This window comes from Neolamprologus multifasciatus, chromosome 13 (genome assembly GCF_963576455.1).
Source record: "Neolamprologus multifasciatus chromosome 13, fNeoMul1.2, whole genome shotgun sequence".
NCBI classification, from domain to species: Eukaryota; Metazoa; Chordata; class Actinopteri; order Cichliformes; family Cichlidae; genus Neolamprologus; species Neolamprologus multifasciatus.
Window position 1 is genome coordinate 19,829,647 of NC_140451.1, and position 22,933 is coordinate 19,852,579.

Genomic DNA, 22,933 nt, shown 5'->3' on the forward strand with positions numbered 1-22,933 from the left:
GGTTTCTTCTATAGGACGGTCATAATGTGGCACTCTGCAGAGATGATCCACTACATACCTGTGGGTGGGGGGTGGTATTGAAGCTTGGTGTTAAATATTCTTAAATTTGAAGATGAGCTTTTTATTCATAACGTATTTAGAATTTGAACCAGATACAATTTTGTGTAACTTAAGGAAAAGCCCAGTCAAGAAGTAACTCCCCAGATCTGTAAGGAAACTTATTACCCTCACTACCTTCTACTCCTGTGTGGTGACCTACTTATAACTGCATTTATGTGATTCTGTTCATTCATGTATATATATTTTTTTCCTCTTTTCCCCCTTTAGGCCATACCTGGAGGAACCCCGCAATGTCATTGTGCACAAAGGTGCAGAGCCTCTGGGCATCTCCATTGTCAGTGGGGAGAACGGAGGAATCTTTGTGTCTAAAGTCACTGGAGGTAGCATCGCCCACCAGGCAGGACTGGAGTATGGAGACCAATTACTGGAGGTATGAACAACCTACTGTTGGTCAAAAAGGTTACATACCTTCAAGCAGCATAAATAAGAGTTTACTGGCAGATGCCTGCAAAATAGAAACATGGTAATACAGATGCCACAAATATATTCAGTCTTCAAAGGCGCAGTCATTTTGCTGTCTACCATACATTTATTCTGTTTGGCTTCACTTCCTGGAGGACTGTATTTATTAGTGCTGAAGCTGTTCCCAGTATTTTAATACTTGCTGAAATGCCTTTTTCTTTTTTTCCCTCTATACAAGTAAAATAACTGCACAAGCTGTCACATAAATTGTGAGTTTACTGTAGCTGTAGATGATGCACAGTTTAGGTAGTAAAAAAGAAAAACACTTAGTAGGAATGTTTTTGAAGTGAAGAAATATACCCCCACCGCGTTTGCAGAAATTTAGCTGCGCGTTCCATAATTTTGATTTATTTCACCATCACATAAAGTAGTGGAGCCTTTAACAGTGCTTCGGCTTGTTGCTTCCCTTTAAGTAAGAGCCACAATGTCTGGGCAGCTCCAGTGTAACGTGCCCTCTTCACATTTTTACAGGCATGCAACAGCATAGGAGTGAGTCCAAAAAAGATCTTTTTTTTTTTTTTCCTAAGCATATTTGTTTCGAAGCAAGATATTAATGGATATGTCACCAATATATTTATTATTAGTAGTTGAAGCTCAGTGAAAATGAAAGCAGATGCCTCCTTGATCTGGAGCTCTGACTATTATAATGTATTTTAAGGGCTGAGGTGCATGCATTCAGCTCTACATTTATGCATATGTACACTTTTCCTTTTTAATGACTAGTCAGCTCTCATAACTCATAACTACTTTCTTCACCAATTGCTGCAAATAACTGAAAGCATAGGTGTCAAACATAAGGCTTGGAGGCCAGAATCGGCTAGGCAAAGATTCCAATCTGGCCCACTGGATGGCTTTGGAACAAGTGAAGGGAGGCATCTTGCATCTAAATTTTGGACTTTTAACTGTATTTTCATAGGTTTTATAGCAGTTCCTAGTGATAAAGACCCCCCCCTTCCATTCTCATTTATACAACACAAAGTAATTAACTAATATATAAACAAATTAAATGATTTTTTTATATGTTAGTGAACTTTTCTCTCTACTCTAGAAATTTATCTGTAATTTTACATATTGATTCTTAAATTGTAAAAAAATAATTCCACAGCAACATTTCTTTATCATGTAGAAAAACGGAGGTACTTCTTTTTCTTAATTTCACTTGTCCTCCCCACTTCACATCAAAGCTATATGTGGCCCACAATTTAGAATGAGTTTGACATCCCTGACTTAAAGCCTTTAATAGACTGATAATAGAATATATTCCCGTGTCTTCCTTCATTCTCTGTCCTAATCACACTTTTCTCACTTTATCAGTACAATGGCATCAACTTGCGGAACGCTACTGAGCAGCAGGCTCGTCTCATCATCGGCCAGCAGTGCGACACCATCACCATTATGGCACAGTACAACCCACACATGTACCAGCTGGGCAACCACTCTCGCTCGAGGTAATGTGGCGTTAGTGTAGGGTTAGTTTTTATCGGAATCTCAGCCGTTTCATTTGGCTAATTTTTAAATCGGTTCCAGCTGCATTTTAAATACACTCTGGCAGTGAGGCCAGGTGTTACATCTTATTGACTTGCACTTTTCTAGCTGAGTATACGTAAAGTAATATCTGAAACAGCACTTGATCACCCAGGTGAAAAGATGAACTTTGTAGCTGTTTGTCTTTAAATATTAGCAATGTGCACAGAGTCTGACCAACACAAAAGGTTTTAGGCTCATTTCAGGGTATCTTTTTTAATAAGATCCTGACACATTAAAGTGGACCTATTATGCTTTTCCTTATATTCTGCCATGTATATAATGAAGTTTCAAATCATGAAGCCAGTGTAGGTACAAGCTAAAAGCTCAGGGTTCATAAAGCCCTTCTATTCTTTTTTAAATTGTAATAGGTTAGCTTTAAAGCGTCTCCACATATGCAGAATATAGCAAAAACAAAAAAATACTAATACCTAAAACGATTCATCTGTTAGCCTGATGCTTTTCTATTATTTAAATTCTTGTAATCTTTCACCAGTTCTTAACGAGAGAAAATGCACAATATAAAGCAAGGAACAAAGTTGCAAAGTCTGAGTCACTCTAATTAAAATTAATGCACTTGGCCAGTTTGCACTGGGTCCAATAAAAGCTGGTGTTAATCTAAATTTGGACTTTTTTGATACTTGGATTGGCTACAGAATACGTTCAGGTCAAATAAAACATTTGTGACATTTATGAAGCGCATCAATCATAACTCCTTATTTAATGCAATCAGTGTAACCTATTTTGCACTGCAGCTCCCGTCTGGAGCCGGTCAGTGCTCAGCCAACTCCGCAGGGCAGTGGGGCCGCTACACCTGACAATCACTCCACCATCGATACGCTCAGTGAACAGGACGAGGGCACACTCACTCCCTCCTCCAAGCAGACTACGCCCACTACCAGCCCTCACAATTTTATCAGGTACACATGTAGACAAATACGGGAAGACAATTACACACACAATTACACTTCATTATCTCTGTAACTGACTCTTGTTGCCCTCCAGGATGCCGTCTGAGGGGGGCAGGAAAGCGGGTGAGCTGCGGCTCGTAACAGTACGCAGGCCTGGGGTGGAAGTAGGGGTCACACTCTGTGGAGGAAACCTGAGGGGTGTCTACATAGAGAGTCTGGATGAGGACAGTCCAGCTCGAGGTCCTGATGGGCTGCTTCCTGGGGACCTCATCCTGGAGGTAGGGACATATACTGTAACCTGACCCCACATCCACAAACAGACACATGGAATTTTATAATGGACCTGGATAGATTTCATACAGTATTTTCATATTCAGTCGGATGGGTAACTGGAAAGATCAGTCATTTTAAATTTGTCATTTTTGCATGAATATTGTATTAGTAACTAGTAAAAGCCTCATTCATGTTTTGTTCTGTAGATGCAGTGTTTCCCTAAACGCCTCACTAAGACAGACACCTGATGTTACTGTCTTGAGAGGACACATGTGATCTGACCTCGATAAACCTAACTACCAGCTATACACTACATGTCTGAGCAGGACAAGTTTGCTAACTGCCTATAGGTGTGCAAACCCAGTCATGTTGTCAATTAAATGTAATTGTCTGCAAAATGGTCCTCCAGCTGTTTCTGTTTAGTTCCACTTACTATTGTTGCCCATGTCCCAACCTCTTTTAGACCTGCTGATGCCATCAAATTCATTGTATTCTATTGTGGGGGAAAAAAAATGGGTGCATGAGATTTGCAAACTGTTGCATTCTATTTTTATTAACATTTTACACAGGGACTTTTTTGGGAATTGGGTTTATATGCTCTTTTTGTAGTGGTTTTGTTTGTTTTTTTTCCTGCACATTTCCCACAGTTTGATAATCTGATCGTAGCAGCATGGCTGCAATTTACCATAATTGCCTGACGTTCAGGTGGTTTGTGGTTGTGAAAGTGTCATGAAAAACTTTCATTCAAGATATGAGAGAACTGATCATCCAAATAAAATCATACCTGAAACAGCATTTTCAAACATAAATATGTGTCCTTGTTTCCTATAGATAAACGGTAAAAATATTTAGGTGTAATATCAGCCACAATACTAATTTGTTGTTTTCTTGTGTCTCTTGTAACTTTTTGTGCTATTGTTTCTTAAAACTTGAAGAGTGCCAGAAAGTGCTGGCATTTTTCCCCCCTGCCTGTCTTTGTTTTTCATTGATTTCATTGATTTCGTCTTCATCTGTGTTCTCTCCCACTCCCACTTGGCAATTTCTCCAGAACATCACAAACTCATACAAGACAATTCCTGCCATTCTCCTGTTTTTTAGCTCTCTGCCACAAAGAGCCTGCAGTTGTGAATTGCCATGCGGCTTTGTCATCAGGCGGCACAGCATCAGTCTGTCCTTCACACTCGCATCCTATTTGTTTTCTTCCCCCATACATGGCACAAATCAATACTGCGACGCTTTAATACAGCTGAAAGCTCGGAGGAAATCTTGTTTGCTTGTGCACCATTCACATGCCGATGAAATGATTACAGGAGTATAAACATTCATCAGATTTTGACCTTTTATTTTCGTGATGTAACGTGAAATAAGCCTCCCTTTTTTCGCATTCTCCTTTCTTTCAGTACAACTCGGTGAATATGAAGAATAAGACAGCTGAAGAGGTTTATGTTGAGATGTTAAAGCCTGCAGAGACGGTCACATTAAAGGTGCAGCATCGGCCTGATGACTTCAACGTGGTCAAAGATATTTCAGGAGATGGCTTTTACATTAGGTATGTGCTTGTACTTGCCTTAAACATACGGTCACGTAAGAGTTTTGTGATCCAGGTTTCTAAAAAGGGACCGATAATTTCCCCACAGCAGCCTCATCTCTTTTTCTTCTGCTAAATATAGAACCATCACGAGAGAGCCTTTGGACAAGCTGGACTCTTTCTCATCTAACCAGTTATGTCCCAGATCCACTGTATCACTGCAGCGAAGCTAATCACACTACAGATTTAGGTTATCTGATCTCAGTACACACCAGATGCAACACCACATCCATTTTAGTTCTCAGTGTTTGCCAGGGCATTAGAGATGCACGGTGTATGAATGGAAAATTAAGTTCTATAATAGTCACTTTTATTGTTGGGTGTCAGTCTGGGCGTTGTTGCCGCAGCAGCTGCAGTCACTTGTCATATAGGCAAGTGGGCTTGTGATGTCATCTGCAGTAAATATACTCAGCTTCTGTGGCTGTCATAGACGGGCTGCTCGGGAGTGACTTACAAACCTCCAGTATGAGGAAAGCAAGGCTTAAATTGAAAATGAAATGTACACTTTCTTTCTTTTGCTCATGTGTTACTGATTCTTCGTTTTGTTCTCTTCACACTTATCTTGTGTGATTCCTCACCTCCTTTCTCACTTTATCAACTTCATGCTCCTCTGCTCCTTTCGTTCTGCTCTGTTCTTCATAACTCCCCATCTATCTTTGTCTCTTCCTCCCACCAGAGCACTTTACGACAGGGTGGGGGAGGCCGAGGGGGACCTCAGTTTTAAGAAGGATGACATCCTGTACGTGGATGAGTCTTTACCAAAGGGCATCTTTGGGACCTGGATGGCCTGGCAGCTAGATGAGAACGCGCAGCAGATCCAGAGGGGGCAGATCCCCAGCAAGTACATGTGGGTGGAAACTGCAAATACACAATATATTTCTATCATCACCATTCATATTTACATTGCTGTTGTCACATTTACAGTTGTTGTGAGTACAATATTGACAGTTTTCCTTTTTTCTTCAATAATAATAATAAAAATCTAAAGAAAAAATAAATGAAGGGAAGGAAAAATGCACACACATATTTAAAATAAATTACAATCCCTTATCTAACACACTTTAGTATTAATGTCTCGCTGTTGTTTAAAAAAAAAAAAAAAATAGGTCTCCATCTCCAGAAAAATGATGTTGTTCATTCAATCAGATTTCCCAAATTCTATCCAACCACATACAGTGGGGCAAAAAAGTATTTAGTCAGCCACCGATTGTGCAAGTTCCCCCACTTAAAATGATGACAGAGGTCAGTAATTTGCACCAGAGGTACACTTCAACTGTGAGAGACAGAATGTGAAAAAAAAATCCATGAATTCACATGGTAGGATTTGTAAAGAATTTATTCGTAAATCAGGGTGGAAAATAAGTATTTGGTCACCTCAAACAAGGAAAATCCCTGGCTCTCACAGACCTGTAACGTCTTCTGTAAGAAGCTTTTCTGTCCCCCACTCGTTACCTGTATGAATGGCACCTGTTTGACCTCATCATCTGTATAAAAGACACCTGTCCACAGCCTCAACCAGTCAGACTCCAAACTCCGCCATGGCCAAGGCCAAAGAGCTTTCGAAGGACACCAGGAAAATAATTGTAGACCTGCACCAGACTGGGAAGAGTGAATCTACAATAGGCAAGCAGCTTGGTGTGAAAAAATCAACTGTGGGAGCAATCATCAGAAAATGGAAGACATACAAGACCACTGATAATCTCCCTCGATCTGGGGCTCCACGCAAGATCTCATCCCGTGGGGTCAAAATGATCATGAGAACGGTGAGCAAAGATCCCAGAACCACACGGGGGGACCTGGTGAATGACCTGCAGAGAGCTGGGACCAAAGTAACAAAGGTCACCATCAGTAACACACTACAACGGCAGGGAATCAAATCCCGCAGTGCCAGACGTGTTCCGCTGCTGAAGCCAGTGCATGTCCAGGCCCGTCTGAAGTTTGCCAGAGAGCACATGGATGATACAGCAGAGGATTGGGAGAATGTCATGTGGTCAGATGAAACCAAAGTAGAACTTTTTGGTATAAACTCAACTCGTCGTGTTTGGAGGAAGAAGAATACTGAGTTGCATCCCAAGAACACCATACCTACTGTGAAGCATGGGGGTGGAAACATCATGCTATGGGGCTGTTTTTCTGCCAAGGGGACAGGACGACTGATCTGTGTTAAGGACAGAATGAATGGGGCCAAGTATCGTGAGATTTTGAGCCAAAACCTCCTTCCATCAGTGAGAACTTTGAAGATGAAACGAGGCTGGGTCTTCCAACATGACAATGATCCAAAACACACCGCCCGGGCAACAAAGGAGTGGCTCCGTAAGAAGCATTTGAAAGTCCTGGAGTGGCCTAGCCAGTCTCCAGACCTCAACCCCATAGAAAATCTGTGGCGGGAGTTGAAAGTCCGTGTTGCTCGGCGACAGCCCCAAAACATCACTGCTCTTGAGAAGATCTGCATGGAGGAATGGGCCAAAATACCAGCTACTGTGTGTGCAAACCTGGTAAAGACCTATAGTAAACGTTTGACCTCTGTTATTGCCAACAAAGGTTATGTTACAAAGTATTGAGTTGTATTTTTGTTATTGACCAAATACTTATTTTCCACCCTGATTTACGAATAAATTCTTTACAAATCCTACCATGTGAATTCATGGATTTTTTTTTTTCACATTCTGTCTCTCACAGTTGAAGTGTACCTCTGGTGCAAATTACTGACCTCTGTCATCATTTTAAGTGGGGGAACTTGCACAATCGGTGGCTGACTAAATACTTTTTTGCCCCACTGTATGTTGGAAGGTCGAGCTTCAAGCGTCTAATTACAATGGATTTAATTTTAGTTGCTGCTGTCAGTGGTAATTATAACAGATATTTATACTCAGGAATTAACTCGGGACCTTGGGCTCTTTTGCGTGATTTTGGTGAAATACCATCTTGAGAACTTTGTGTGGCCATCAAATTAGGTCAAGAACAAATATGTGTAGAGAGTTTCATGGAATAGGTTTCTATGGCTGAGCAGCTGCATCCAAGCATTACATCACAGAGCGCAATGCAAAGTGTTGGATGCAGTGGAGTACAGCACGCTGCCACTGGAACCCAACAGAACTTCTTTAGTATGAATTAAGGTGGAGACTGCAAACCAGCCTTCTCGTCCAACATCAATGTCTGACCTCACAAATGTGCTCCTGGAAGAACGGTTAAAAACTCCCATAAAAGCTTCTGAACCTTTACAGCTGCAGAGAGTGGCCCAACATCATATTAAAACCTATGGATTAAGAATGGGATGTCACTCAAGTTCATATGTGTGTAAAAGCAGAGGAGTGAATAGTTTTGGCAATGTAGCGTGTATGTGGGCAAATTTTTGCCATTGCTTCTGTTGTTCTGAAAAATCAGATTATAACCTTCCATTTGAATTCTCCATGAATCTGAGCTTGTTTTTTTCCATTTCTTACACATATTTTTAAGCTTGTAGCAGCTGTGACCATTATCCCTGCCATGCTGCTGCAATTCAGGAAGCACATTTAAAATCACTTACATTTTTTTTTAATTGCACTGCAAGATCTTATTTTTGTCTTACTGCAGAGGTGTGGTGCTAAACAATATTAGTATATTAGTCAATAACATTTAAATTCTGATTAAAGGTGATCCCGTTTTGGGAACCAACTCCTCAACTGCAGTCTAATATCTACAATAGGAATCCAAACTGACCTTCGGTTTGGATTCTCTTACATTGAATCTTTGTTTTGTGTCTGTGTAGGATGGACCAAGAGTTTTACCGCAGACACAGCGTGACGGAAATGAAGGAAGACTCTAGTAAGACTCTCTCTGCAGCAGCCCGCAGATCCTTTTTCAGGAGGAAACAGAAACACAAACGCAGCAGCTCCAAAGACAGCAAAGAGATGGTGGCTTTGGACACCATCAGCACAGACTCCATCCCCTTCCTTGATGGTGCGATCAAAGGCTTAGATGTTCTGTGTTGTTGTAGTAGTGGTAGTTGAACAGCATTTTTGATTGGCCTGCTTTTCCTGTTTTATTCAGACTGTGTGAGCTTGGCATACCAGCGAGTCCAGAAGGTGGAGTGCACCTCTCCCCGACCAGTACTCATCCTCGGGCCTCTCACAGACCCTGTCAAGGAGATGCTGGTGAAAGAATCCCCCGGAAAGTTCTGCAGATGTGTACTGGGTAAGGTGATGTCGTGCAGATGTTTCAGACCTGTAAATCTGGAGAATGAATACCTCATGTACATCAGTGAACTGCAACTAACATTTTAGGAGGAAAGCTTTAGGGTGTAATTTAGCAAGCATTTAGTTTCTCATTTCAGTGTTTACTTACTTTCTTTCATAGCAGGAATCTTCACTCTTGTACTTTTTCTGTCTCGTTTGCAGAGGTGATGAAGGCGTCCCAGCAAGCCATCGAGCGGGGCGTCAAAGATTGCCTCTTCATCGACTACAAGCGCAGGAGCGGACATTTTGATGTGACCACGGTTGCTTGTATAAAAGAAATAACAGATAAGGTATTATTCTGTGCTTTTCTTTCTCTTCAGATTTTATCAGACAAGATGAAACGACTGTCTGCATTTGGTCAAGATAAGCTATCACAGCTGTGGCTCTTTAATCTCTGACAGTGGACAATTAAAGGCAAGATCGCTGATGGTGAAAACGGTCGTCGATGATTGCTGTTATTTTTATGTCTTTTTGATGCAGGGCTGTCACTGTTTGCTCGACATCGCCCCGCACGCCATTGAGAGGCTCCACAGTGTTCACATTTATCCAATTGTTGTCTTTGTCCGCTACAAAAACGCCAAGCAGATCAAGTAAGTATCAACCTGTTTTATAACAAATTTGGACAGCATGACTGTGGGGATGTCCCGGTATTTTTGTGTGTGTGTCTGTGTGGCTGATGGATGGATGGATGGATAGATAAATGGAGCAGGATAAGCCTTCACACTCTCTATCCCACCATGAACCCTTTGGCGCATCTGTAAAAGCACCACGCTCCAACACACACTTGCATAATCCGAAACAGCTGGTGAAACATCCTGGCTTCCCCCCCAGTGGAAGTGCTGTATGGCTTTTATCACTTAATATCTGTAGGTGTTTGTCGGACATTGTTGTTGTATTTTTAAAATTGGGACTTTAATACCTGAAAGTGTCAGTTTGTATTAAATGTTTTGAGTGATTAAAAGCTTAATTGGACACAATGGAAGAGTAGAAAAGATGGTTTTGTACACTTTTCCACGAATACGTGTTTGCCCCCTTCCTGATTTTTTTTTTTTTTCCCTTTTTTATCAAACGCTGAGTTTCACTCAACACTCTGAATTAAAACAATTCTGCAAACACTGAGCTAAAATTCCTCCACAGTGATGTGAGAGACAGATGTGCCAGTTATCATAAACTTTTGATTGCAGTTCTTGTTGCCACAGCCTGTTATTATGTTTAGGATAGAGTTAATTTTTCACTGCGGGAGAATCTTTCCCCCTAAAGTATTGAAATCATCATTTAAAAACTGCATGTTGTCGTTACTCTGGTTATCTTTGTCAAATATTAAAATGTGTTCTGAAACATTTAAGTGTGACTATGATCTGAATTACTTTTTTTTTTTTTTTTTTCCCTCACAGGGAACAAAAAGATCCGATCTATTTGCGAGACAAAGTGTCTCAAAAACATTCCAAGGAGCAGTTTGAAAGTGCACAGAAGATAGAACAAGAATACAGCAAATTCTTCACAGGTATGTATTCAGTCAAGTTATCTTAAAAAAAACAACAACCCACAAACAGAAAAAAACAAAAAAACGCTTGGCTTTAATAAAGTATTTTTGTCTTTTCAGGTATTGTCCAAGGCGGCACCCTCCCGTACATTTGCACTCAGATCATGACTATAGTTGATCAAGAACAAAGTAAAGTCCTGTGGACTCCACTCGGCTGCCCCTAGAGGAGACGAGCAGCTATTACAGCAAGCTTCGGCTTTCATCCCCATTCCCCGCACACTAATTAACCCTTTCACACTACACCATTAGGTACACTACATAGAGCTAGTTGTGTAAATTATTGCTATATTTTTTTATGTTGTCTTTTGTTATGATTCCTAATCAGAACCTCGTTTATTTTGTGATGTACTCGGGAGCAGGTTAGTAGCACTGGATATCAACATTAGAGTTCTTTCAGTCTTCCCTAAGGGTTTGTGGTGGTGTATTTGTGATGCTGCAATGTAAGCGTCCGTTTACAGTCAAAAGACGAGTCTGACTATTGGTGTTCAATATTTGCTTGAATGCGCGTGCCCCGCCCCCATGTACGCAAACCTCCTTACTAATGAAGTTCAGCCACCTCTGACCCGCCCGTGTACCAGATGACATTTGTGGTTTCCCTGAAATTATGCACCCATTTGATGATGACTGACAACTAATTGTATTGTTGTGTGTGTGTATGTGTGCGTGTGAGTTTGTGAGCGTGGAGAGGGAAAAAAAGCAACATTGAGACTGTTGTACACAATTGTAATGACAATTTCAAATGAGTTGAATCACATTGATACTATGCTATAGAAATGTAATGCCAGGATCAGACATCACATTCGCGTGGTGTTTCATCACAAAAAAGGAAAAAGAGAAGGAAAAAAAAGAAAAGAAGTATCAAACCTCTTGAAGTATGTAGCTGTGGTCTTACTGAGCCCATCTCAGCAGTGATGGCCATCAAAACTCTAAACACATTGATGTTTGCTCTATGCATTGTGTTTCTGTAGTAGCTGGGTGTGTGGACAGCTTACGGGCCTTTCGGAAGTGCCTTCGGAGAAAAGGCCTGATCTGAAACCAGCCCTTGATCACTTAGCCAGAAAGCTGAGGATTTTTTTTTCTTCTTTTCTTTCTTTCTTTTTTTTTCTCTGAGTTTCTAATCTGGATCCGATGTATCATTTCACCCGTGGTGGACTAGATGATTCAGAGGCTGATTTGAGACCAGTACTATGTAGAGCGCATGACAATGGCGAGGTTTGGAGGGTAGGTCGAAGCGGCGACCAACGGGTCAACTCCTCAGAATGCACTCCAGGGCTAGACAGACCACTGTGTAACTATCATTGTCTCTCTTTAACATATATTTAACAACACTATAGAGTATACCTTATACAGTATGCAGATACAGAAAAAAAAACAAGCAAAAATATATATATAAATATATATATATATAAATATATAGTACATGTATTTTCACTAGGTCATATGCCTAGGAACGTCTGGCAGTCAAGTCACGTCTTAGCAGGTATTAGCATGTGTTTTTCTTTTTTAATATTTCTTTTTAAAGACTTTTTTTTCTCTCTGTGGTTGGTTGCCAGTCACTTACGTACTCATTCAGAGACACTATGAAGCAAAATTTGCAGGGTAATGTCTTATTGGAGTTTCCTCTGATCCGTTTAAATGTTACTGACTTTTCATTGTTATTTAATTATTATTATTTTTGTTATTCAAGCAGCAAAAAATATTGACTACAGATATTCTGCCCTTCCAACAAACCATATCCTGTATCTTGTTGTGCCAAAATCCACTAAGTCAACTTTATCCTTTGATTTCTGTTTTGCACTTCTGTGAACCTTAAACATGTCACTGTTCTTAGGTTTCCAGCAGATTATGAATAGGTACTCTAATTTTTGTTGTGGCTAATTCATGTTTTTATGTATCACATCAGTTCCTTACATTTCATTGATGGCCTTTTTATTCGTAATTAGGGGGAAAGGATCACTTCTTATTTGAAATATTAAAAAGGGATCTACTCTTGCACAGTTTTTCGAACAAAACAAAAAGGTCCACGTGTTTGACTATTGGGCTAAAGGAGTAAACAGAAGCAAACTGTAATGTTACTATTTTTATGAGTAGGTAGCGTATGTTTAGAGAGCAGGACACAACGTGAAGTGGTTGTACTTGTAGAGAAAGAGTGTAGATGCCAGGTACTGATTGAATTTTTCTTTTATTAAAAAGAATGTGATTTGTATGTTAAGACATTAACATGAGAATAAAGCTCATTTTCTGTATCACAACATGGGCTCATTGAGTCTTTTTTTTTTTTTTTTTTTAAATGACTATTTATGTTTGGGAAGTATCAAAGAAAATATGTTGGTACAACATGTACGATTTTCAGCATGCTTCTCAGTCTCATCTTCATGTTTTGGATCATGGTTTAAAGAAGAGCTGAGAGCAAATGCACCACTAAAAGTGCAGTCCTACAGAGATGTTTAAGGACATAAGGGATCTTGTTTTACTGAAATTGGCAGATGAAATGGTTTCAGAGATGAGAAGAGGCAATTTCACATTATCTGCCTGGAACTTAAGAATACAATTCAGCGTCATTTCAGTGGCGTAAAAGCAGCAGTTTGAGCAGCATGAGACACAAGTCATGCAAATTGGTTTGATCCAGGTCATTTGTAAAGGCAGTTCCATTATATCCACCAATATTTTTTTTTTCTTCTAAATTTGAGAAACTGGTTGTTTATCAAATACGGAAACATGAGGCACTTAATACGACTACCTGATTAAAACTGTTCAGAGACCTTTAGAGCTACATCAGACTTCTAGGCTACTTTTTGACACAATCCAATGGGATTTGTCTCCCTGGGATCAAACTGTGGATATTTTGGGAATGTGTAAATCACTACGCGATGAATCAAACTGCTAAAAGTGATTTTTCTTAGATTACTACCGAGGTCTCACCTTTATTTTTGGACATAAATACTTAAAAAGCATTAAGTTTGCAAGTGTGTTACATCATAATTTGGAGTGCTGATATTTGTATAGAATTGAACTTTATCACTGGGTATATTATGAACACCAGCTAGTATAAAATGATATTTTATACTAGCATTTTATATTTTATACTGATATTTTTTATACTTTGATTATCAATCAAAGTTTATTGATGATAAACTTTGGTGGAAGCCCCACATAGAACATGTGAAACGGAAATTATCCAAGTCTATTTCTATTCTTTATAAAACAAGAGATTTTTTGAATAAAAACTGCCTTTATTTATTGTATACTTCCCTTTGTTTGCCTTATATGACCTACTGTGCAGAAATTTGGGGGAACACATACAAAACATATTTGGATTCAATATTTAAATTGCAAAAAAGAGCTATTAGAATAATAAATAAAGTTGGATATAGGGAGTCAACCAACCAGTTTTTTGTAGGATCATCTATGTTAAAATTCATGGACATTATATATTCTAAAACTTTAGAAATTATATATCGTGTGATTAAAAAGAATGTTCCAATTTGTATTTTAAGTATGTTTCAACTAAGAGATGGAAAATATGATTTGAGGGGGTCTTATAAGTTTGAAATGCCTAAAGTGAGAACCAATGTTAAGTATAGATGTGTGTCAGTTTTGGGAGTGAAATTATGGAATGGACTTAATGATGAACTGAAGATGTGTTTTTCTTTGTCATTCTTCAGGAAGATTTTAAAAATTAGTATTATACAAGGTTATAGAAATTTGGTTTGTTAAAAAAGGTTTGTGTTGATTTAATTTCTTGATTTATCATTGATTTCTTTTCAAACTGTTATACAACTTATTTATCAATGCTATTTATTTTCTTGGTTAAGGATTTGATTATTTCTATGGGGGTAAGGGATAGGATAAGTATAAGCCATAAAGCTTCAGCCTATTCCTTTTTCGGTTACTGTTTGAATACTTTTATGTAAAATTATAATCTGTTGTTGTTGACTGAAATAAACATTTCAATTTCAATTTCAATTTCAATTTCAAAATATTATTTATTGTAATTAGCATTGTGTTACACTGTTAAGCCCAGTGTTGCCATCTGATTGTGACTGACCCGTGTAATCTTGATGTTTATGCTGGCCAATCTGGCACTAAATTCTTACAGTCTACCAGCATCTTTTCTTTCATGTTGGATTTTTAAAAAATCAATCAGATTTCCATTAAAGACACGTACCAAGACTTCACTATAATTTCTTTAACACAAACAAGATTTTTGCTAGGAAAACAAGGTGTTCCTTACAAAAATGAACAAATAGTCCAGATCTATATAAGATATGAGAATCATGTTCCATGCAGCTGGAATTCTGCAGCTACTAAAGTCTGATACCTCTGAGCTCTCCATCCGGGTTCATGTGGCCCTCTAACCAATAATATCACAGCGAGTGACCACCCTACAGCTGCCTGTTGGATTCATTGAGGCAAGAGAGCACCCAGTGTCTCAAAAACATCCAGCACTGATTCTGCATAATCAGTAATATAATTTCCCTAGGGATTAATAAAGTATTCTGATTCTGATATCAGGCCATGTGCTGTAGTTGTACAATGGTGAGAATAAACATGGCTTCAAACATGGCAGTGAAAATGCTCTCCGGAGAATGTTGTTCGAGATGTTGGCCTCAAATTACTCCCTAAATCTGATAGACTTTTATGTGCAGCTCTACTATGCGGTGCCCAAGATCTTTATGTCCTCCAAGTCTCCTCGTGCCTGTTTTAGAAAGGAGTATGGTCTCCAACCTTCCTGCTGGGGTGTCTGTTTCAAGACAGCTGCTGACAGCTCAACTGAACATGATAAGTCTGAAGTCTGACAGTGGAGGATCTTTGTAGTCCGTAATGGTGAGCCGTGGCCTTTCCAGGCTCACGTCACATCTCGTTGTTGGAGTGAGATGGCATGTTTTACGCTTGGTGGGACGGATTTGTTTGATTGGCCGTCTTTTGGTTCTCTGGCATGTTGACTTCAGCATCTCCAAAATGTCCTGCAGATTACCACCTGACTGCTTTAATGCCAATCCCATCATCTGTCTGCCTCGTCATCCTTGAGTGAAAGTTCTGCTGGCCCACAGGAACCGTTCACCTAACAACTGGCCTTTCATCAGGAAAGACCAGTTGAAGCTCCCTCTAACAGTATAACCCTCAGCACTATTTATTATGGCACATGTGCTATGGGTGCTTTCTTTTTTTTTTCATGAGATTTGCCAACCAGGTATTATAAGATGAGCTTTAATACATATTTTCATCTCAAGGCATTTGAAATCTTATTAAAAGTTATAATCATTTCACCAGTCTACTCTGAGTTCAAGCAACATTTTTGCTTCCTGGCAGTGCATCATGATGGCAGACCTAATGTGGGGCAGCATCATTTGCCTTTAGTGGGACAGTTCACTGTTTTACCAGGAGGAGGACGACTTCAGAGCTGCGGATTAAGGCCTGTACTTGAACAGTTATGTCCCAGGCTGAGGACTTGCTGATAAAATCTTACTTGCAATAAAGGTGTGCTTTAACATTTGTCCTGTCTGATTCTCACCAAACTTGGTGTAAATAAAGAAAGGAAATAGGAAATCACAAGATTAAGAAAAAACAACAACAACAACAACAAAACTTGGAGGTTGCTACTCTTTTTCTTTTACTCTTATTAAATATATGAACCAAAGGTGGGTAAAGTGTTGTTCTGCAAGGCGCTTCTGCAGACAGTCATAACTCTGCAGTGCTGTCATTTACAGACAGCTTTGTCTTCAGTGTTTTACACCAGTTTAACAGATTTGTAGCATTTACAGGTGCTTTTGTTTTTGAAACACTGATATTTCCAGTTTACCACACGTCTTCTTCACATGCATCGGCATGTTTACCTTTTCAAACAATCTGTGCTTGACATTAGGTCTCATACCACCAGGCTTCATGGGATTTGTATGGTGAAACTCATTCCCTAAAACGACTGGCTTAGAGCAACACTTGTTAATATTCCTTTCCTTGATCTTTGCTAATCCGGGCATTGCAATCATTGCAGTCCAGAAGAAACCTTTGGCTGAGCTGTCAGCTAAAGTTAAGTGTTATGAAAGGCATTTTGATGGGACTTCATTGCAAACGATCTCTAAGAAGTCTGGAGCCTTGTGACACAGGTGGCTGTGTGCACCTGCCTGGTCTGCTGCTCATTAGAGGGGTCAGTGGTTATTCAGGGCCCTAAGCCAGCTGTTTCCACATATCCTTTGCTCTGGCTGGTTACTTGAGGGCAGCCATAAACTACTGCTAGTCATAGCTTGCCGTCATCACCAATCCACACCTGTTTTTGACCCAATATGTGAGCTAAAAGCGTAAGCATATTACAGTAATTGACCGGGAGGGGCATTTATCCTGTGGCCCAAGTTCAGATTTTTAAATGGGAACCATTCATAGATGAAAATCCACAGACTCAGTAATTGAAAAAGGAGCACTATCCTTAATGAACACTCAATAATATCCATACAGGCACGGAGTTGCTGTTTTATGCTGCCTTGTATAAGAACCCAGTGGGGATGGGGTGGGAGTGGTTATCGTTTTTTTTTTTAACGTTAATCAGGATACTGAAGTTTGTGGCTGATCAACACAGTCCCTTTGTTAAAATCCCTGCTTGTTTTGCGACGTGCGTCACTGGCGTGCAATAAAGACGCAAAGGCGCAACTGTAGCCCACTTCTTCTTTATACGTCCGAGCAGCGGACTCCGGTCGGTACTTGGAATAAACGGTATTTCTGCCCTCTGTCCGTCTTTATTATTAGCGCTTCGCTCCGCCCTCCTACCTGTAAATCTCCCCGCTCTCCTCTGGAGCGGATCTGACAGGCGCTCTCAGCTGGCCGCTCCGTGCCAGGGCTGCAGGGGACCGAATGGAGACAGCGATAACCACCCGAGCGCCAGCCCTTTTACGCAGAATTGACAACGAAAACGCCCGCAAGAAAACAGTCTTGTTCTCTGCAGTGACAGCTACACACCTCTAGAATTAAATTAGATTCATGTGCACTTTCTCCCCAGCTTTTCCAACCTTTTTTTTTCTTTTCCAGTCCTCTCACATTCGATTGACGCTTCAAGAAAGTGAAATCGATTCTCCGCCTGTGAATCGACAGGATACCTGAATGGAAGACGGCTAGAGGTCGACTCGCCGAGATTGGGCTGCAACAATTTCCCCCGGCGCTGTGTTTACATTAACCGAAATATCAGTGGCAGCCTCGACGGCTGCAAACGATGCCGTCTCTGCCATGGCATATGGCGTGAAAGAGCCAGAGAACCCCCTCGGAAGGAGAAGCGCCTAAGATTCGTCATTATTGCGGATTTAAATGCCTCTCGCCAAAGGCCACCGACCCGCTGTTTTGGATAGGTTCGCGTGTGCCGTGTCTCTATCTGTCACGAACAAACAATTCACAGGCTTGTGAAAAACAGAAAGAGACTTTATCGGGTGGGTTAACATAATCTACAGCAAAGAGGGAGATTTGTTTTTATTTTTCCCAAGCAATATGGCTGGTGAGTGGGGCTGGGGACGCTGGCACAGGCTCTCCAAGGCTCCTAAATGCTAGCTGAGGCAGATGGCACGGTTCCCCATGGAAGCGACAGCTCTATGAGGACAAGCAATATCAATAATAACATAAATCCGGACTCTTCAATCTTAATATCGAGGATGGCAGACGTTGTCATCCCGTACTCGTCCGAGGTGCCCTGCGACAATAATGGCCAGCGCATGTGGTGGGCATTCCTCGCCTCCTCCATGGTGACGTTTTTTGGGGGTCTCTTCATCATTCTGCTATGGAGGACCCTCAAATATATGTGGACTGTTTGCTGTCACTGCAACATTAAAAACAAGGTATGTCTGCTGGCCCATCAACAGTCTTTCTTTCTGAATTTGCTCGTACATAATCACTGATGCACATGCTATACACATCCTTGTGTATTTCTATGGCACTGACCTGACTTCTTGTTCTATAACGGCTTTCATAACGCAAGCTGCATTTCCCTTGGCTGAATCTGATGGTTTCCTTTTTATGTACATCTTCTGCACACCCCGGAGTGCTGCGCCGATTGAAGCGCCTTTAGAATGAATTCAGCATGATTGTTATTGTCCTTTGGCTGTTTACTACCTCCCACTCCTGAATGAAGGGGGGTGATTTGCATGACAGCTATGGGTGGGATGAGAGGAGAGCAGTTCCTTCATTTTATTTAGCTTTAGCAAAACACAAAAGTATCCTCATGCCACTGCTAAGCTGCTAAGTTCTCAGGTGAAAGTGTGGATTTCACATGGCATGCACTAGTTTTATGTAACCACGCATATGATCCTGCACTCCTAATGAAGTCCACTGGGACTTCTCATGGACATTAAGATTGAGATAGTGTGCCCTCTTCAATTTTGGATCCTTTCCCCCCTGCATTTATCCTCCTAAATGTTTACACTAGGTGTTTGTGCTGCACATCAAATATTTTCGTGGCATGATGAAGGTAACCTGTCTGCAGGACTAATATAGAAACGGTATAATAAGGGTGACTGCCCATTACTTTGCTGGGGGTAGATGAATCATGGCTGATTCACATTTGTATTAAAGGCAGCTTCATACGTGACTCACACACTTGTGTATAGTCCAAGTGGTCCCCTGAACAGAGGGGTGTTTTAAAAGTAATTTGCAGAGTGTGCAAAACACGGCTTGCAGTGTTTTATTTTACAATGCTTACTTGCCATGGGAAATATGTTAATATTAATCCAAAGAACAAATACAAGAAAGCAAGTGCAGTCATGCTGCCGATCTGTCTTTAGCGGTTTTATAGAATTTGGGGGGAAAGAGGATGTTTTTGCGTTGATGGACAGAAAGAACAGAGAGTGAGAGTGATATCCTTTGTCCTTGATATTCAAATGAATGACCCTTCTCACTCCCACTGCTCTGCTGTCATGTGTTTTTGGTGGACTTGACCCTTTCCTGCCTGTATCTTTTTCTTATAAGGACTGGTATAAAATGGGACATAAAGAGCTGCACCCATAAATTAAATTAATGTTGTTTTTTTTAAAATATAGAGCCAAATCACAATCACAATACTGTTAGGTTTCTATTTATTTGGAAGCAAATTCCAATAATCAAATGTCTGAGCCCTGAGCAAGGGCTTTACGGTGGTGGGAAGGAAGAACTCCCTTTTAACAGGAAGATCTCACTTGTGGAACCAGGCTCAGGAAGAGAAAAAAGAAAGTGTGTTTTACTCCTATCTGCTCTAAGGGAGAGAGAGGACAAAAATGTAATGATATGCGTCAGTGGTAAATAAATCAACGCTCAGTGTCTCACAGGTGTTGGAACCTATAATATCTATAGGATGTCTCAAAGACAACTGATCCAGCCTTAAATATGTGCTTTATCAAAAAGGAAAGTTTCAATCCTAATCTTAAAAGGTGTCTGTCTCCCAAGTCCAAACTTGGAGCTGGTTCCGCAGAAGAGGGACCTGAAAGCTGACGGCTCTACCTCCCGTTCTACTTTAGGAACCACAAGCAAGCCAGCAGTCTGAGAGTGGTGTGCTCCATTAGGATAATATACTGCTATGAGGTCTTTAAAATATGATGGGGTCTGATTATTAAAAATTTTGTATGTGAAGAGAAGGAGTTTAAATTTGATTCTGCATTTAACAGGGAGCCAATGAAGAGAAGTCAATATGGGAAAAATATGCTCTCTTTGTAGTTGCTGTCAGTACTCTACAGTAACTACAGTGCTTTGGATTAACTGAAGGCTTTTCAGGCAACTTTTAGAATAATCTGATAATAGTGAATTACAGTAGTTTATCTTAGAAGTAACAAATGCATGAACTAGGTTTTCAGCATCACCTCAAGAGAGAATATTTCTAATTTTAGAGGTATTGCAATGGTGAAAGAAAGCATTTTTAAATATTTGTTTAATGTGAACAAAAATGACTCAGATTCCTCACACTGTTACTGGAGGTTACTGCCATCCACGATACGTGAAACACCATGTTTCTAAGATGTTTAGTTCCAAATATAATAACCAGTTATGTCTGACTTGAGAAGACAATTGGAGCTCATCCAGATGTTTGTCTTTAAGACACACCTGTTGTTTAACAGGTGTTAAAACAACTGGCTTTATAGAGAAATAAATAAAGTAGTGTTTTATAATTTAAATAGTATTGGTCCCAGTACAGAACCCTGTGGAACTCCATGACTAACTTTTTGTTTTTTACATAAACAAATTGGAGTCTACCAGATAGATATGATTCAAACCATTATAGTGTAGTTCCTTTAACTACAATGCATTCTAGTCTCTGTATTAAAATGATATGATCAGCTGTATTGAATGCTATACTGAGGTTTAACAACACGAGCATAGAGATGAGTTCACTGTCAAAGGCAATCAGATCATTGATAACCTTCACTAGTGCTGTTTCTATGCTACAATGCACTTTAAATCTTGACTGAAACTCTTTAAATATACCATTCCTCTGCAAATAATCTGTTTACTGTTTCCACTCTTTTTAATTTTAGAAATAAGAGGAATATTCTAGAATTTTCAATAGTTAACTGAGACGGTTTAATTACAGCCACCTTGAAAGCCTGTGGTGTGTATCCTGTTAATAGAAATACATTTTCTACACCAGTATTAGCTGTCAGGATTCTGTCATTCAGTTGTGCTCATGGATCCTGGTGTAAGAAATGGCATCAAACCATATGTCTTCCCTCATACTTCTCACCATCCCGCTGAGAAAGTGATGAAAACAAACCATGCAAACATAATTAGGTATCCATCTTGTGACTGTTAGTCGGTATCTGTTTGCATCTTATATCTTGCAAATGAGGAGAAGTGGCAAAAAATGAGAGCGTGTATCTTAGTTAGTGCTCGTACCTTCCCTTTGTTTTTGTGTTGCTGTGTGTGGAAGGCAGAGTCATCGCGTTAGGTGACTTTGATAGGCTTGACACTTGGCTGCTGAGGGAAAAGGCTTGTTAGGGGTATTAAGAAGGGGAAACTGGATCTGTGTTCAGCTGACTAGTGCAGCAGGCTAAGTTGGCATGTGTCAGAAACAGGATGCATAGCTGGCGTGGTGGCGGTGGTCAGCTTTCTGTGGCGGTACTGGGAACCTGGAATCACGGGCAAGGAAACAGAGGTGGAAACTCTGAGAGAGACCACAGGAGGAAATGGAAACGGGGGGTTTGAGGGTGACGAAGGGTTTTAGAGGGGGTGTTGTGTTACATACCTTGTGTAGTGTCCTCGTGTGCTCTGCTGTTGATACACAGCTGTATCCTAACTCTTCTCTGTCAGGCTTATAAGATAGAAGTGAAAGATCAAAGGATCGTACTGGAAGAAGGAAAAAGATGAGAAGATGTAGAAGTAGAAGTAAAACGTCAAGTGCAGTATTTTGGATTTTTGGAATTGGGACCATTTCAAGTCTGCAAACCTGCACGGTGCTGTTCTTAAAATGGCAAAGCTGATAAATGCACCTAAGAGTTGTTGGAAAAATGATCAAAACTCCGTAAACAAGCGATGTTTACAGCATTACCTCTCCCTCTCTAAAACAAGGCAAGATGCTTGTATTCCACACTACAGAACAATACTTTATAGGTCTGGTTCTTCCTCCTGAGTGGACTGAAAAAGAAAAAGAAGCCCAACATAAGATAATAATAATAAAAAAAGCTATTGATGTTTCTGGCATTGTGCTGTAATGGCTATATTTATGGAATCATTTATCTGCCAGGCATTTCAGATTGCCCAAATGCCATTTTTAAACCACATATTTACTACATTTCTAATTTGATTTGCTTCAAGTTGTCCTGTAAACAGCTGTTTTCTTGCTGCCTGGGTGAGCTTGATTATTCAATTCCCTTTTTACAGTAAAGACTTCACACAGTCTAAATAAGGGGTTTCCTAAGAAGGGAAAGTCTCACTCAAGAAAATTATAATGCATATGCATGACTGAGGGGAAATGTAAGCATACCCACTCAGAGGTACTGAAGTGGAGGACACTAAGGCCACGCTGACAGGCTTGTTAATATATAAGCCTGCTCTTTATTTTCCTCATGTAGAGTCCTGGACCGTTTTTTGTGGTGTGATGCTTCAATGCGGTATGGTTATCTAATGGTCTAGTTATCTACTCTGCATCATGCCACCTCCAGGAGTTCTTATATGACGCCTGTGTTATTTTGAATGTGTGAGGAGGAGGAGGCGGCGTATAGAGGCTTTGCATTTGTGGCACCACTTTCTATTCAAGCATGAATGGCGCCATTGTCCTCTGTAGAAAGTGGCTCAGTGAAAACTCTGAGAAATCCTCGATCAGGTCTGTTCTACGGGTGAGAAGCAAATAAAATTATTAAAA

General features: G+C 40.2%; 2 protein-coding genes across 27 annotated transcripts in view; both read left to right on the forward strand.

Moving 5' to 3' along the window:
- The window catches only part of dlg5a (discs, large homolog 5a (Drosophila)), a 41,975-nt gene extending 29,088 nt beyond the window's left edge, over nucleotides 1–12,887 (forward strand). For all 3 annotated transcript variants that reach the window (XM_085182183.1, XM_085182184.1, XM_085182185.1), the window contains 12 exons: nucleotides 328–490; nucleotides 1,897–2,030; nucleotides 2,862–3,026; nucleotides 3,112–3,295; nucleotides 4,691–4,839; nucleotides 5,555–5,725; nucleotides 8,627–8,817; nucleotides 8,908–9,051; nucleotides 9,255–9,382; nucleotides 9,573–9,682; nucleotides 10,487–10,596; nucleotides 10,696–12,887. In XM_085182183.1, coding sequence (XP_085038309.1) covers nucleotides 328–490; nucleotides 1,897–2,030; nucleotides 2,862–3,026; nucleotides 3,112–3,295; nucleotides 4,691–4,839; nucleotides 5,555–5,725; nucleotides 8,627–8,817; nucleotides 8,908–9,051; nucleotides 9,255–9,382; nucleotides 9,573–9,682; nucleotides 10,487–10,596; nucleotides 10,696–10,799 — 1,753 coding nt within the window. In that variant the 3' untranslated portion in view covers nucleotides 10,800–12,887. The remainder of the gene's footprint in view (nucleotides 1–327; nucleotides 491–1,896; nucleotides 2,031–2,861; nucleotides 3,027–3,111; nucleotides 3,296–4,690; nucleotides 4,840–5,554; nucleotides 5,726–8,626; nucleotides 8,818–8,907; nucleotides 9,052–9,254; nucleotides 9,383–9,572; nucleotides 9,683–10,486; nucleotides 10,597–10,695) is intronic.
- Nucleotides 12,888–17,246: 4,359 nt separating this feature from the next.
- kcnma1a (potassium large conductance calcium-activated channel, subfamily M, alpha member 1a) overlaps nucleotides 17,247–22,933 on the forward strand; it is a 150,160-nt gene continuing 144,473 nt past the window's right edge. For 9 of the 24 annotated variants that reach the window (XM_085183754.1, XM_085183737.1, XM_085183741.1 and 6 more), the window contains exon 1: nucleotides 17,250–18,449. In XM_085183754.1, the coding sequence (XP_085039880.1) occupies nucleotides 18,159–18,449 (291 nt within the window). In that variant the 5' untranslated portion in view covers nucleotides 17,250–18,158. Of the gene's footprint in view, nucleotides 18,450–22,933 lie in introns of all 24 variants that reach the window. The other 15 variants (XM_085183730.1, XM_085183732.1, XM_085183735.1 and 12 more) reach the window with 4 other exon arrangements.